Source organism: Chionomys nivalis, chromosome 8 (assembly GCF_950005125.1).
Source record: "Chionomys nivalis chromosome 8, mChiNiv1.1, whole genome shotgun sequence".
Classification (NCBI taxonomy): domain Eukaryota; kingdom Metazoa; phylum Chordata; class Mammalia; order Rodentia; family Cricetidae; genus Chionomys; species Chionomys nivalis.
Genome location: NC_080093.1, coordinates 71,065,436 through 71,079,691, shown reverse-complemented (window position 1 = coordinate 71,079,691; position 14,256 = coordinate 71,065,436). Strand labels below are relative to the sequence as shown.

General features: G+C 50.1%; 1 protein-coding gene across 6 annotated transcripts in view; it reads left to right on the top strand.

Moving 5' to 3' along the window:
• Katnip (katanin interacting protein) overlaps window positions 1–14,256 on the top strand; it is a 176,307-nt gene that overhangs the window by 139,585 nt on the left and 22,466 nt on the right. For all 6 annotated transcript variants that reach the window (XM_057779249.1, XM_057779247.1, XM_057779252.1 and 3 more), the window contains 3 exons: window positions 2,707–3,583; window positions 10,797–11,501; window positions 12,440–12,648. In XM_057779249.1, the coding sequence (XP_057635232.1) occupies window positions 2,707–3,583; window positions 10,797–11,501; window positions 12,440–12,648 (1,791 nt within the window). The remainder of the gene's footprint in view (window positions 1–2,706; window positions 3,584–10,796; window positions 11,502–12,439; window positions 12,649–14,256) is intronic.

Genomic DNA, 14,256 nt, shown 5'->3' with positions numbered 1-14,256 from the left:
GGTTGGAGAGAAGAGAAACAAGGCCCTCCTGACAGGTTAGATGTGGTGGGGGCAGGGACAAGGTCATCAGAGGGGCTACCTAGGGTTTGGGAAGCTGACTGAGTAGGGGAGAGATTTGGCTGAGGGAAAGTGATGTAGAGCTCTGTTGGGAACTGTAACTATAGCACCTAGAGCCAGGGGCCAACAGAATCCACATTCAAGGCTAACCTGGGCTACATGGTATGTGTTTTCCTTATTTGTTATTGGTTTTGTTTTTAAAAAGTATTTGATGGATCTGAGGCACATAAAGGTTGAGATTCCCAAGAGAAGAGAAGCGGAAGGGACACCCATCCCTTAAGGGCCAATGGAGAGGTCAGGACTAGAGAGTAGGGCATGGGCATCCTCAAATCAGAGAGGCACTCAGAACCTCGGGCCATGGTGAGTACAAGACACTCAGAAAGATAGCCTTGAACCTAGGGCAGCCAAGTCACTGAGGCCCAGCTGAGCTGGTGGGGATTGCAGGAGCAGAGACAAGCCAAGGAGGCTGGGCAGGGGAGTAGCCAGCTAGGAAGATGCCAAATAACATGGGCATATCATCACTGGAAGCCCAGCCAAGGAGATCATGAAGGAGGAGGAATAGCTGCCTATTCATGCTACTGAGCCAGCCATGACAGGGGAGCAAGAGATCCTGTGACTTTGGCCATGAGCCAGTCCTGTAAATAACTCTCATAGCTGAGAGAAGGGCTCTGCTGTGATCACCCAGACAGCAGGGGTAAGCCATTGCTCTGGCTGTGGGTGCCTTGGCACAGCAGATTCTGTATTGAGTTGGGATAGGAACCTGATGGGGTGTGGGAGTAACTGATTCACTATAGGGGTGACAGCAACTTGTGGGGCACCTCTGTAGACTAGAATAAACAGCAATCGAAAGGAAGAAAACCATAGCCTCTCTCCATCCCGATGCATCTCAGAGTAATTACGCTAAATGAAAGAAGCCATATAGAAAGGGGTGCCATTGAAAAAGCTATATGTCAAAATTCTAGAAAATGTGAGTGTCAGTTTATAAAAGGGACCTGTTGAGATGGCTCATGGATAAAAACACTTGCTGTCAAGACTGATGACCTGATACACATAGTGGAAGGAGAGAACTGTCTCCTCCAAGTTGTCCTCTAACAACAGGTGTACACACACACACACACACACACACACACACCAACACGTAAAAATCTGTAGTGATGGTGAGCAGGTGAGTGGTTGTCTGGGGAAGTGGAGAGGGGTTTCAAAGTGTGAAAAGAAACTTGGGGTGATGGGCGTCTGAGCCTAAGCGTGGAGATTGTTCCAGGGAGATGTACGTGTTAAGACTCACCGAGCAGCTGAAAAGAGGTGTTTACTGTTTGATGTATACATTATATTCCGCAGTAAAGCCCGGGCAGAGCTGTACCACGGAGAGGGGGGAGTAACCAGTAGCTGGAGGAGGGGTGGTGTTATTTTAAGCATGAATAGATAAGCACCAGATGCAGGCATGTGTTTAGGTTATGAGGGGACAGGGACTTTTCTTTGAAGGTCACTATATGTCATGCTGGCCTTCATTCTCCACATCCTTGTGCAATTGAAACATCTAGAAAATTTGGTAGTAGGGCAAAGATTCCCTAGAAACTGCCATTATCAAGGCTGTGGCCGTGGTACACCTGCCCCACATCCCCTGGGTCTCTCCCTGACTACAACTGCTGCTGAAGTGGGCGGGTCCCTGGAGTGCTGGCCCTGCTGCACCTGAGCTGCTTTGCTGGGCTATGTGCTGTGGAAACATGCCCAGCTTGTGATGTCTGAGGGCACTGTTACCCAGGGCCACCTTTAGCAAGCAGTGCACAAATGGATTAGATTCTATCTTTGGGGGACACTTCCAAGGTTTGTGCCTTGGATTCATTGTAGAGTCCCAACAGGATGGACCCTAACTGCCCCTGCAATGCAGAGCTCAGACACTCTTGGGTCTTCTTCCTACCCCGTCTTATTTCCCCACTTCCTGTCTCAAGTCCTGTCTCAGGCTCTGCTTTCAAGATCCTCACTATGAGCCACTGGAGGAGTCCCAGGAGCCAGCATGTGACTTGAGCAGCAGGTCCCCTTGCTGCAGGAGCCACACTTCATTTCCGTTTACTTCACATATACATATTGACTTTTGTGTGTGAGTGTGTGTGGGTTTTTTCATTTTGTGTTTTGTTTTTGCTTTTTGTTTGTTTGTTTTTGAGACAGAGTCTCACTTTGTAGTGTATGCTGGCCTCAAACTCACTATGCCCTGGCCCTCGAGAGTGCTTGGATAGCAGGCATATATCACTGCACCCAGCTGGAGTCAGTCCTTGATGAACGCTGCTACAGGCTGTGAAAGCTGTGAAGGGTGTCACAAGGGAGTGATGGGGCATCTCTGCTCCTGGAGGAGATGAACTCCTGTGGCAATGTGAATCAGGTTGAAGCAGTGAGAGACCAGGAAGCAGCGAGACCAATTAGTGGGCCATTAACCAGTGTCCTGACAGGAGGCGATGAAAGCCGAGACAGCACCGAGGCTGCCGTCTTGAGAAAGTTCTTTGATTCCTAGAGAGAGAAAAGGGGAGTCCGTTTCACAGCTGCTGGCTCAGCTCTAGCATGCTCACATTTCTGGCACTTTACCTTTCTGTTTGGGGGCATCTTCACTTCCACAGTTTGACACACGCTTTCCTTTGTTCCATTTTTTGCATTCAGGATCTCGATATTGGTGCCAAGAATGTGAAACTCTATGTCAACAAAAGCCTCATCTTTGATGGTGTGCTAGACAAAGGAGGAGGCAAGGCCCCTTTTGATTGTACCATCCCTGTTGACCTCCAGAGTGAGAAGATTGAGAGCCCAGAGAAGGCCCTGCGTGCTGACTGGGAAGGAAGCAAAAGTGCCCTTAGAATGGCCAGCGTGAATGGGGACGAGCAGCTCGGGCACAGCTGCTCACAGCCAGCTGAAGCTTTGGTGGAGATGACAGTTTCCTCACAAGGAGATTTCCTTGGTGAAAGGGTGAATTCTACTCATTGCCCAAAAGACAATTTGTCCAAGTCACAGGAAGATGTAAGATTGTTGGCAGCCTCTGCCTCAATGGGTGATGGGCCCAGTATCCCTTCTTCTTCCTCTCCAGGGAAATGTCCTCCTCTGGAAGAGGAACCCTCTTTGATCCAACAGCTGGAAAACCTCAAAGGCAAAAGAATCCCTGAACCCTCTGGGAAAACCCCACACTGGTTACAGCCTTCTCTGGCAGGGATGGACAAGAAAGAGGCAGGCAGAAAGCCCAAACCCCTGTGGCTCAGTCCTGAAAAGGATCTGGAACAGAAGAACAGGCTTCTGTTGGATGATGTCATTGGTGATGCTTCTGGAGAGGTGGAGGCCAGGGAAAAAGGCCCTCGCCGTGAGCAAGGGAGGACTAGCAGCTGGAATGTCATCACTGAAGAGAGATCCCAGAGGGCATCATCTAAAGCCTGTGGTGACGACTTAGACATCTTTAGCCAGCCTCCTAACAGGGATCGCCCTGCTAGTGGGAGGAGGGCCCTGAAGAAGGATACCAGTGGTAGCCATGGTGATGACCAGCCAGCCAGCAAAGGTAAGCTTCGAGAAGCCTCAGTTGACATGAAGCCATTTGTCTCCCTGGACCCTGGTTTCCTTATCTATAAAACAAGGGGGCTTTTCTCAAGTAGGAGTCACAAATCTACTATCCCAGCTAGAGGAGTGGGACAAATGAGGGATAACTAGGCACTCTGCATGTTAAACTCCTAGATGTGATTGTCACTGGTGCCAGGACCTGTCCCTTGGCCCATTTTTTTTGCCATACATGGTTTTTTCAACTGGACTTCGTTCTTTATCTTTGATAAAGACATTAGTCCCTAGTAACTTCCCTGACTCTGTTAGAAGACACCCCCAGGATGATGCTGAACACATCCTGAACACCCCCAGGATGATGCTGAACACTAGCCTGAGTATAGAAAGAACCTCCAGATGGTGTAGGGTGGTGGCTAAGAGGCTCCAAGGCCATTGGAAGGAGGCAGCCATCACTCCACAGTCTTGTTGCTGGCCTTCAGGAGTACATGACTAGTGTGCCAGTCTCCTTTTCTTTTGTTGGTACAAACTGGAATATGAAGAAGTCTTTCTTTACAGTGTTAGCAACTGATAGTGATTATTTTGAAACCACTCTGTGTGTGTGTCAAAAAGAAATTATCAGGTTTCATGGCTCAAACCTGTAATCCCAGCTACTCCAGAGGATAAGGCAGGAGAGTTACAAGTTCAAGACTTGCCTAGGCTATAGAGTGAGTTCAAGGCCAGCCTGGTCAACTCAGTAATACCTTGTCTCAAAACAAAGAGGTAGTCAGACAGTAATGGTGCACACCTTTAATCCCAGTACTTGGGAGGCAGAGGCAGGCGGATCTCTGTGAGTTTGAGGTCAGCCTGGTCTACAGAGCTAGTTCCAGGGCAGCTATGGCTGTTACACAGAGGAAGCCCTGTCTCAAAAAACCAAAAACAAACAAAAAACAAACCAAAAAAAAATGCTACAACAGCAACAACAACAAAACTCCAAAGAGGTAGAAGCGCTCAAAATGTAGCTCAGTGATGCAAGGCCCTGAACTCAACCCAGTATTGAAAACAAAACAGAAGCCGGGACGGTGGTAGCGCACACCTTTAATTCCAGCACTCAAGAGGCAGAGGCAGGCGGATCTCTGGGAGTTCGAGGCCAGCCTGGTCTACAAGAGCTAGTTCCAGGACAGGCTCCAAAGCTACAGAGAAACCCTGTCTCGAAAAACCAAAAAAAAAAAAAAAAAAAAAGAAAGAAAGAAAACAAAACAGAAGCTTCATCTGTTGGCAGAGTTCAGGTTGAGACCATCATAGTCTTTGCAGTGGGTTATCTGTAAGGACATCCTGAATGTATAAGGGGGCTTAGGGTGTTGTCCGTATGTCCATGTTCATCCTGAGTAAGGAGATTCTGTGTCCATCTGTATAAGAGGGCACCAGAGTGATTCAGACTTGCCCCTGTGTTGTGGAGTGCCTTATAGTGAAGCCGTCTGAATAAATCTGGCTATGTGTTGGCTCTCTGCTCACCATCTGTAAGGTAGGATGTGACACACCTTTGTTCGAGATGTGAGGGACAAACAAGATAGGGCCTTCAGTGACGCAACAGAGCCTGGCACCTGGGAAGTGTTTGACAATCCTGAGTGAGACATCAGCTTGTGTCACCTACTACCCTGCAAACTGCCGAGCCTCAGTCTTGACTCCTCTCACCCTCTTCCCACAGTCCCTACAAAGTGTCCCTTTCCTCACTGTAACGGATACGAGCTGCGCCGCAGAGATTCTAGATGTCACTTGAGATTTGTGGGCTGTGTTTGGCAGGTCCCTGGCAGAGAGGCATGCACCAGCAGATGGTTGCTGCTCCTGCTCCCCCTTCCCTAGCCTGCGTCACCATACTCTGATTCTGCCTCTTGTTGCTGTGGCCACAGGAACCCCTGCGCTCCCTTAGTGAATCATCTCTATTCGCTGTGTCCAGTGAGTGTCTGCTTGGTCCCTCATGTGGCACATGAGATGCAGAGCACATCCCTCAGGCTAACCCACTTAACCACCTGCTGCCCTCTGCGACTTTGCTGTGGCCCACCTCTCTCCAGACTCTGAGAATGAGCGAAGAGATTAGGAAAACCTCAGAGGGATGTGATGGAATCAAGCCTGGAACCACTCAGGGCACTGAGGCAGGAGCATCACCAGCTCTAGACTGGCCTCTGCTACACAGAAAGACCCTGCCTCAAGAAACACATTAAAATGGTCAGGGGTGTGTGGGGGCTGGTAGGTAACGTACTCGAGGATCTGAGTTGGATGCTCAGACCCACCTAATCCCAGCTCTGGGGAGGTAGAGGCCATAGGATCCCTTGTTAGCTAGCCAGTCAAGCCAAATAATGATATGCAGGCTAGTAAGAGACCTTGTCTCAATGGAGGTGGACAGTCCCTGAAGATGTTCACCAAGGGTTGTCCTCCAGCCTCTGCAAGCATGCAAATCTATGTATGTATACATGCACCCACATGCACACACAATTATACACACATTAAAGGACACAATATAAACAGAAAGCAAAGCCTTCTGAGTGTGAAAACCTGGCTCAACTGACATGCTGTGGGGCAGGACAGTGGTGACAAGCAGCTACAGGGCCTGAATCCATGCATGCTTGCTCTTTGCCGAAGTCTGGTCCAAACTTAATGATTCTGAACCCTCTTGACAGCCCCATCTTACTTAAAACTCACTTAAAAAGTGAAGTTTAAGTAACTCTCCTGGGTTTTTCTTTCTCACAGCCAGTAGGGCTAGTATAGCGTTTGACCGTAGATCAGCCATACCGTCCTTGCTTGGAGCCAGTACTCCTGGGGCTGATTAGCATGGCTGCCAGCGCTCACTGAATGGTCAGCTGGGCTCTAAACAGACGGAGCTGCGGGAGTTCTTCGTGACGGCAGCAGTCCAACTGTCCGAGTTCAGAGGCCTCTGTCTCACTTTAGTTTCTTGCCAGGCATTTCCCTGCTTGGCTCAGCGATACATTAAGAATCGGGCCCTTGAGATTTAATACTTGTTAGCTGGTTTTGCTAATGAAGAAAGTTGTTTAGAAATTGTGTTATTACCCATCACCCAGTGCCAAAGCCTATATGCCTGGGCCTCCAAGAAGCGTACTGGCTGAATCCACCAAGATGCTAGTGGAGTGAGTAAGCTCACAGTGGCTTGAGAGCTCCACCCTCACCATGGTGAGTCCACCACTGTCCTCAGTGTGGCTCAGTAGGGAATCAGATTTTACTATTATGCCATCTACATTCTGGAAGCGAGGTTCCTTGGTCACAGGTAGATGAGGTCCCATCAGCCTTCACTGTGAGCAGTGAAGAGGAGTAGGCGGAGAAGTCGGGGTACTCTGATGCTAAAGGCTACTAGCAACTTCTCCCTGACCCCTTGGTTCTCCTCACAAGTCCACCAAGCCTCATTTTCTTCACTAGTTTGTTCACAGGCAGCCAAAGGCCTCTCCGGCCTGAGTGACTGAATGCTGGCTCCGGGCCCTGCAGCCAGGTCCAGAGTCTCTGGGGGCCTGGTTGGTGGGTTTGGGTCAGGTGTCCAGCCCTTGTCCAATCAGCAACAGCTGAAGCAGGTTCACTGGAAGAAAGGCAGTGCTTGTATTTGCCCTTGTCCATTCTTGTTTCTCGTGTTAGTAACCGTTGATGCAGATGTGAGGGCAGCTTCTAAACACTGAGCTGTGTAGCTGACGCCACACAGGAGGAGGCTTTGGCTCCTCGGATCCTGTCATGTCATCATCAGGGGTCCTTCCAGATTGCAGATGGACACTACTGCTTTCTGCTGCCCATTTGGGTTTAGGATTGGGGCTGGGACATGGCTTAATGAGACAGTGTTTGTCTAATGTGTGCAAGGCCCTGGGTTTCATCAGGTACCACAAAAAAGGAAAAAGAAACTTCTCATCTAGCAGATTTAGGATAGGATTGTCGCAGCGACAGACCAAGCCTTAGCTTCGTCCTAAACAGTAGACAGAGTATGTTCCCAGCAAACAGAGACACAGGGAGACACACGGATGTCCAGCTGCCTTCACACTCGAGAGGGCCAGGAGAAAGTCTACACCTCTCCTTTTAGAACCAAGTATGTGACTCCGAGAAGAGTCTGGAAGGCAGACTCAGAAGAAATGCCAAGTCCCTGCTCCCTGACAGGCACGCCGGCCAAGTTCCTGATGTGTGGTGCTTAGTGTCTCCTGGCATGCTTGCAGGCCAACCCTGCCATTGCTTTCAGTCAGAGGAATTCAGATCACAGGGACCCGTGTGATGACAACCCATGCTAGAGCTCCTTCTGCCACTTGTCACACCAGCCCCCGAGAGGAGATAATGTGGGGACTTCTCTGCTCTTTATTGGAGGCAGATAGGAAGAAGGGGACCGGGCATGAGTGGGAGAACCCGCAGGTGACAACCTCTAGGCTGATCCGGGGGACTGGAAGCAAGAAGCTGATGTCAACAGGCCTTCCTGTCCCAGCAAATACTTCCTAGGTATTTCTTGCACCTCGTGCTATCTGTGTGTGGCAGTGGGGTACGGCAGGGAACAAGGATGAAGTGGCAGGGGCCATTAGAAGAAAGTGATCAACTGGAGGAAGAGCTCTCCCAGCAGAGGTCATAGAAGGACAGAGCCCCAATGAAGAAGACTCCTGATATGTCCTTGGACAGACATCTGGTGGGGCAGAGCAAAGCGGAGTGGCGTTGAGGCAGATGGGGGTTGTATAACTGAGAAGCCACAATGAGAATGGCATGTGACAAACTCTGCTGTAGGCTCATGGCTTAGAGTGTTCAAGTGATTGGACCATATATAGACAGCATGTGGAAGTGTTTGCTGGGACAGAGAAGCCTGTTGACACCAGCTTATTGCCTTTAGTCCCCTCAGATCAGCCTGGAGGTTATCACTTGTGGGTTCTCCTGTGCCTGTCCTGTCCACTTTTTCCTAACTGCCACCAGCAAGGAGCCCAGTGGTCTTGTTGCTAGAATTGATGGTCCCTTGCAGACGTGAATCTAAGGTTGGGCAGTACCCATGTGGGAGCTGGGAGACCCATGGGGGCTGGGTTAGAACAAGGCCAGAGGGAACCAAGGATCAAGTGAGTCTCAGGTACTCCTAGACTTTGCAAAAAGAGGGTGGCACTACTGTGATAAGAAGCTGTGGGTAGGCTGGGTATGGTGGGCATAGCTGTGCTCCTGAAATCCTGGAGACTGGAGCAGGAAGATCACAAGTTTGAGGCCAACCTGAGCTATGTAGTGAGACCCCCCCCCCATCTCAGAAAAAGAGAGAATGGGAGAAAGGAAGGAAGAAAGAAAGAAAGAGAGAAAGAGGGAGAAAGGAAGGGAAGGAAGGAAGAAAGAAGAGAGAGAGAAAAAAAGAAAGAAAGAAAGAAAGAAAGAAAGAAAGAAAGAAAGAAAGAAGAAAGAAGAGCTGTTTAGCTAGTTCTCTGGGTCAGGAGATATAAAGCTGAATTGGTATGTCTCCTAAACCACTAGGACAGGGACTACCAAATGCAGGAACTTTGTCTGGGATGCCATGCTTGAAGTGAAGACCACAAAAGACTGAGAAGTCACTGTCTCTTGTAGAAAGTCACATCAAAAGTTCTGAGAACCATAGGTGTCAGGCATCCACAGTGCAAAAAGCCACCAGGGGTCTACTCTCAGGAATAGGTGGGTGCAGGAGCTCAGATAAGGCCTCAGGGTGTCTCTGTATCTTTTGGCTCCTGCTCTGAAGTTGGTGTCATTTTTAGGCAGGTTCCTCACAGTCAAATGGGCCCTCACAATTCCACCCTGTATCCCATCAGTATGGCTCAGGCAGGGGAATGACAGCCCCCTTAGCATCAGTGTGGAGAGCCGACAAGTGGGAGGGTCTCCAGAAAGCTGAGGTTTGTTCCCAAAGAAGGGAGACTGCGTTTGGAGTGGGGTTGAGAGGCCGCTATTACAACAGGAAGTAGTGTGTCTGCACAGAAAAGGGAGGACAGGGCATGATGGGAGGAAGCCACGGGATCTGGCAGGTTTTCTTTTCTAGGCAGCAGAGATTTATGTATATCTTCAGGCAGAGCGAGCTGTAGGAAGCAGTGTTGGAAGATTCTAGAGAGGATATAATTGATGATACCAAGCCCTCTAGAAAGCAGGCACTGCCCAGTATGAAAGCAACATCGAATGGCAGTGCTGCATGCCCCTGCCCACTCAGAATGGTGGGTGATGATCATTGGCTGTGTTTGGGGGCCAGGATAGACCACTGAGGTGTTTACACTGAGCTCCTAGATTCCAAGAGGGGTGTCAGAGCCTCCCTCCGAGGACTGGTTTGTGTCATCATGCTCAGGACTTGGGCTTTGTTCCATGTGTGGGAGCAGGCAGATTCCTTACCCTTTAATACACTCGGTGAAGGTGACTGCCTTGAATTGCGGTCCTCCAGTCTCCACAGACAAGTGCTGGGATTGCAGATTTAACATCTCCGTTCTTGAGCATCCTTCCTGCTGTTAAATAATGCCTGGTAGTGCTGTCAGAGTCACGTGACTAAGCCAGCCTTCAGTGCAGTGCAGCCCACACTGTGATCAGCCCAGACCCCGGGGCGATGATGTTTCTTTGGCTATGTGAGTTTCAAAGTGAGGTGACTTCTGGTAGCCTTTCCAACACTGAAGTAGCCTTCCTGGGTCAGCTACCTGTCGTCGTACCTGAGACAGACAACTTCAAAAAGAATGGCTTTATCAGGGCTCACAGTTTCAAAGCCTCCAGGCCTGAAGTATTAGGCCGTGTTGCTTTGGGCCTGCAGTGAGGCAGCATGCCTTGGTGGCAGCATGTGGTGACGGAAGCTGCTCACCTCGGGGAACTGGAAAGCAAAGAAAGGAAGAACAGAGACCAACATCCAGAGTCCCTTTCAGGTACATGGCCCCGCCTCCTAATGGCTCCACCCCCTCAGTGTGGAGGACAAGCCTGCAACATACCAGCCTTAAGATTAGAACATTCAAGATTCTAACTCAGCCCTTCTCCTGATTCGTATAATAACTGTACTCCTAGAAAGTTCAAAACCTATTAAAAATAGCTGTCTTTTCTGAAATGAGAGTCTAGAGTCCAAGGCCAACACTGAAGGTCGTGTGGGACTGGAAGCTGTGCTCCACACTCACCACTCCTGAAGCCTTGGCCCACAGCTGTCACAAGGGCCTCTCAGGCGTGGGACGCCAGGGCAGCTGAGAGCCACTGCAGAAGGCAGTTTTCAAGGTGTGACACTAATGGGGTGCTACCCACTCCTATGTTCTCTCTTTCAGAGGACACTCAGGCCACCGGGACCCTGTCTTGGTTGCAGTTGTGCGGTGAGAAAGAGCATGCGCTGCACGCATCCTGGGACTCCCTCACTGCCTTCGACCGTGCCCACCGGGGCCGCATCTCCGCCCTGGAGCCACAGGGGGACATCCTAGATGAGTTCCTGAAGCAGCAGAGGAGCAGCCGGTGTGAGGAGCCCCCAGGCCCTTGCAGGAAGGAGGAGCCGGAACCCTCCATAGAGACAGATGATGACAGTGAATTTAAAATCCCTGTCCTCCCTTATGGACAGCACTTGGTCATTGACATCAAGTCCACATGGGGAGACAGACACTATGTTGGCCTCAATGGCATAGAGATATTCAGCTCCACAGGGGAGCCAGTACAGATTTCCAGCATTACAGCAGACCCCCCTGACATCAATATTTTACCAGCTTACGGAAAAGACCCACGTGTAGTCTCCAACCTCATAGATGGAGTGAACAGGACCCAGGATGACATGCACGTCTGGCTGGCCCCCTTCACACCAGGCATGACCCACTCCATCTCCATCGAGTTCACGCACCCTTGCCAAGTTGCCCTGATTAGGATTTGGAATTACAATAAGTCCCGAATACACTCCTTCCGTGGTGTGAAGGACATCACTATGCTGTTGGATACTCAGTGCATCTTTGATGGAGAAATCGCCAAAGCCTCTGGAACCCTGATGGGAGGTACAGTATATCTGTGGGGATGTTCCACAAGTCCTTGTTTGCTGCTCACTGAGGCATTTAGGGGAAACTCATGAGCTAGCGCAGGACAGATAAAGTCCTCTTCATAGACATGGTGACCTCTCACATCCTCCAGCGTGGGTGAGCCAGAGCTGGCCTCCTAACACCAAGTGTCTGTCTAGGGACCAGGATCCTGAGCCTGAGGAGGGGCTTTTATACAAGTCAGAGTCGTGAACTGTAGCATCTTTCTTGCCTTAAGGTAAAGGGGTGGGGTATTTTAGGAAAGCCATGGGCTTCCTAGCTCCCATGGAACCCAGCTCCCAAGGTTGGGAGCATAATTCCTATACCTTGTAGGGGAAGTGCTTCATAAAAGGGCCTGCAGGAAGCCAGGCTAAGCAGTGTATACCTGCAGTCCCAGCACGAGGGTTAAGCACAGATAACAAAATCACCCTGAGACTACCCACCTTCCCCATACACGCTGTTTGAAATACCACTTCCCATAGGCTCCATCCCATGTGGATTATAGACGGAGTTCAAGGGCACTCTGGGTTTCTTAGCAAGACTGTCTCAAGATTTAAAGCAAGGGGACTCTGTGACTATAGGTCATTGTAGATCTCTTGCATAGCATGTACAAGTCCCTGGGGTCCATGCCCAGCATTGCAGAAACAGACTCTGGGATCTGGGTTGGACATCTAGTGCCTCTCACACGCCAGGGACTTATTCGGTGACAGATAACAAAGATTCTCATTCCATGAGGTCCCAACAGTAGATCAGTGTGATGCTCAGCTTGGTGAAATGCAGGGACTGAGCTGTTGGCTCACACCAGGAACTGTCAGCTGCTTGTGATCATGTAGTGTGTGGGACACGAGAACATGTTCTAGAGAGCAGATCACTGGGGCCTAGGCCAGCTCAACCTTCTCTCTTCTTGGTGATGTGCCCAGCCCCTGAGCACTTTGGAGACACCATCCTTTTCACCATGGATGAGGACATCCTGGAGGCCATATTCTGCTTGGATGAGACATTTGATATGGATGCTGAGAGCCTGTGTGGCTTTCAGCCAGAAGAGGCACTGAAGAGGCCCAGCACTGCCGACAGTGACGGTCAGGACGAGCGGCCTTTCACACAGGCTGGCTTGGGTGCCCAGGACCAGGTAGGGCTGGAGTGAGGCTGGGGGGTACCCCTAAATGGATCCCTTTTGTTGTTTGGGACAAGGTCTCACCATGCAGCATAGTCTGGCCTTGAACTTACTGTCTTCCTGCCTCAGCTTCCCAAGTGCTAGGACAGCTCCTGAGAGGATTGCTGCTCCTAACTCAGAGCAGGGAGGGAAAGTAAAGCAGGTGTCCTTTACCCTGCTGGGGCCGCTGCCTTGACAGGCCCCATTTTTCTATTTCATTTTCTATTCAGCATTTCATATTTCACTCTCTAATTATTTACTATTTTTTTAAACCAAAGTGAAGTAAGGATTCAAATTTTTATCAAAGCCAGGAATTACAGGCTGGATGTTGTGCTCAGTGTCATGTGTGTGTGTGTGTGTGTGTGGCGCATGCGCATGCATGTATAATATAGAGGTTGGCAGCCCTGCAGGCAGATGGGTGTGCTTGGGGTGGCTTCTGATCGCTCACCACTGTGAGTAGAGCAGAAACGCCTACAGGAGGTAGCCTTGCAGTTAAAACAATGGCCAGAACTGAGCCTGTGAGTACAGGCCTGGAAACCAGCCATCCGCAGGCTCAAGGCAAGTCCATTATAGAATGGATTCCATACTGGCCTGGCTAGGTTAGAGAAATGCTGTCTCAAAAAGCACAAAGAAGGTCCAGATGTAGTTTGTTGAAGAAGTACTGTCTGGCATGCGAGGCCTAGGTTCTACCCCTAGAGCCACTTATACACATAAAGCAGTAAGCATAACCATGGCTGCCCGAGAACATGACCTAACCCAAGCTCACTAATGATAGAGGCTTTGCAAGCCTGACCCCATGATGGCCCTCAAGTAGGGACTGTTGTATTCCTGCTGAGGGCATGGATTGAGTATCTTAACTGAGGGTACACCGTGAAGGAGTCAAAGTCAGAACCTGAGTGCACAATGCCAAAGAAAATGGGCAACAGTGAGCCCTTGTCAGGGTCCACTGATGAAAATGGAGAAGCCCCAGGGTCTTAGGAGAGGGTCTTCTTGTAACGAAGAGAAAGAGGAGTGAGAAGAAGGTGGGACAGCAGAAGACCCGGGAGCCAGGTGAGTACAGGAGTGTGTGAGGGAAGCTGTGGCTGGCACAGACTGCCTCCCATTGTAGTGCGGCTGCAGCAGCAGGGCCAGGCAGGCATGCGGTAGGAGGGCCGTGAGCGGGAGCCTGAGAAGGGACTGCAGCTCTGCCCAGACAGCTCATCACCCACTGCTGCTTGTGCTCCAAGAGAAGCCAGAAATCTGGGTTTTATCTCAATTTAAACGTTGGCAATTAATTAAAATGTTCCAACCCTTCCCCGGGCCACAAAGCATGGCACAGTCTGTTCTCAACCCATGGGCTCCATGGAGTTGACCTGAAGCCCTTTTTCTGCCCAGTGTTTTCCAAATGTCAAGGACCAAGGAACCTGTTGATGGTCCTGACCTGCAAGGCCAGAGTGTTTGTTTGGTTCTAGGAAAGACAAACTTCTCGCTTCCTTTGCCCTTCACCATTCCTGTCTGAAGCACTGAAGGCTTCTTTGCCCAGGAGAATTATGTTAAATAAAAAGCAATCGATCTTACATGGAGACCTCAAGCAGGGTGTAGCAG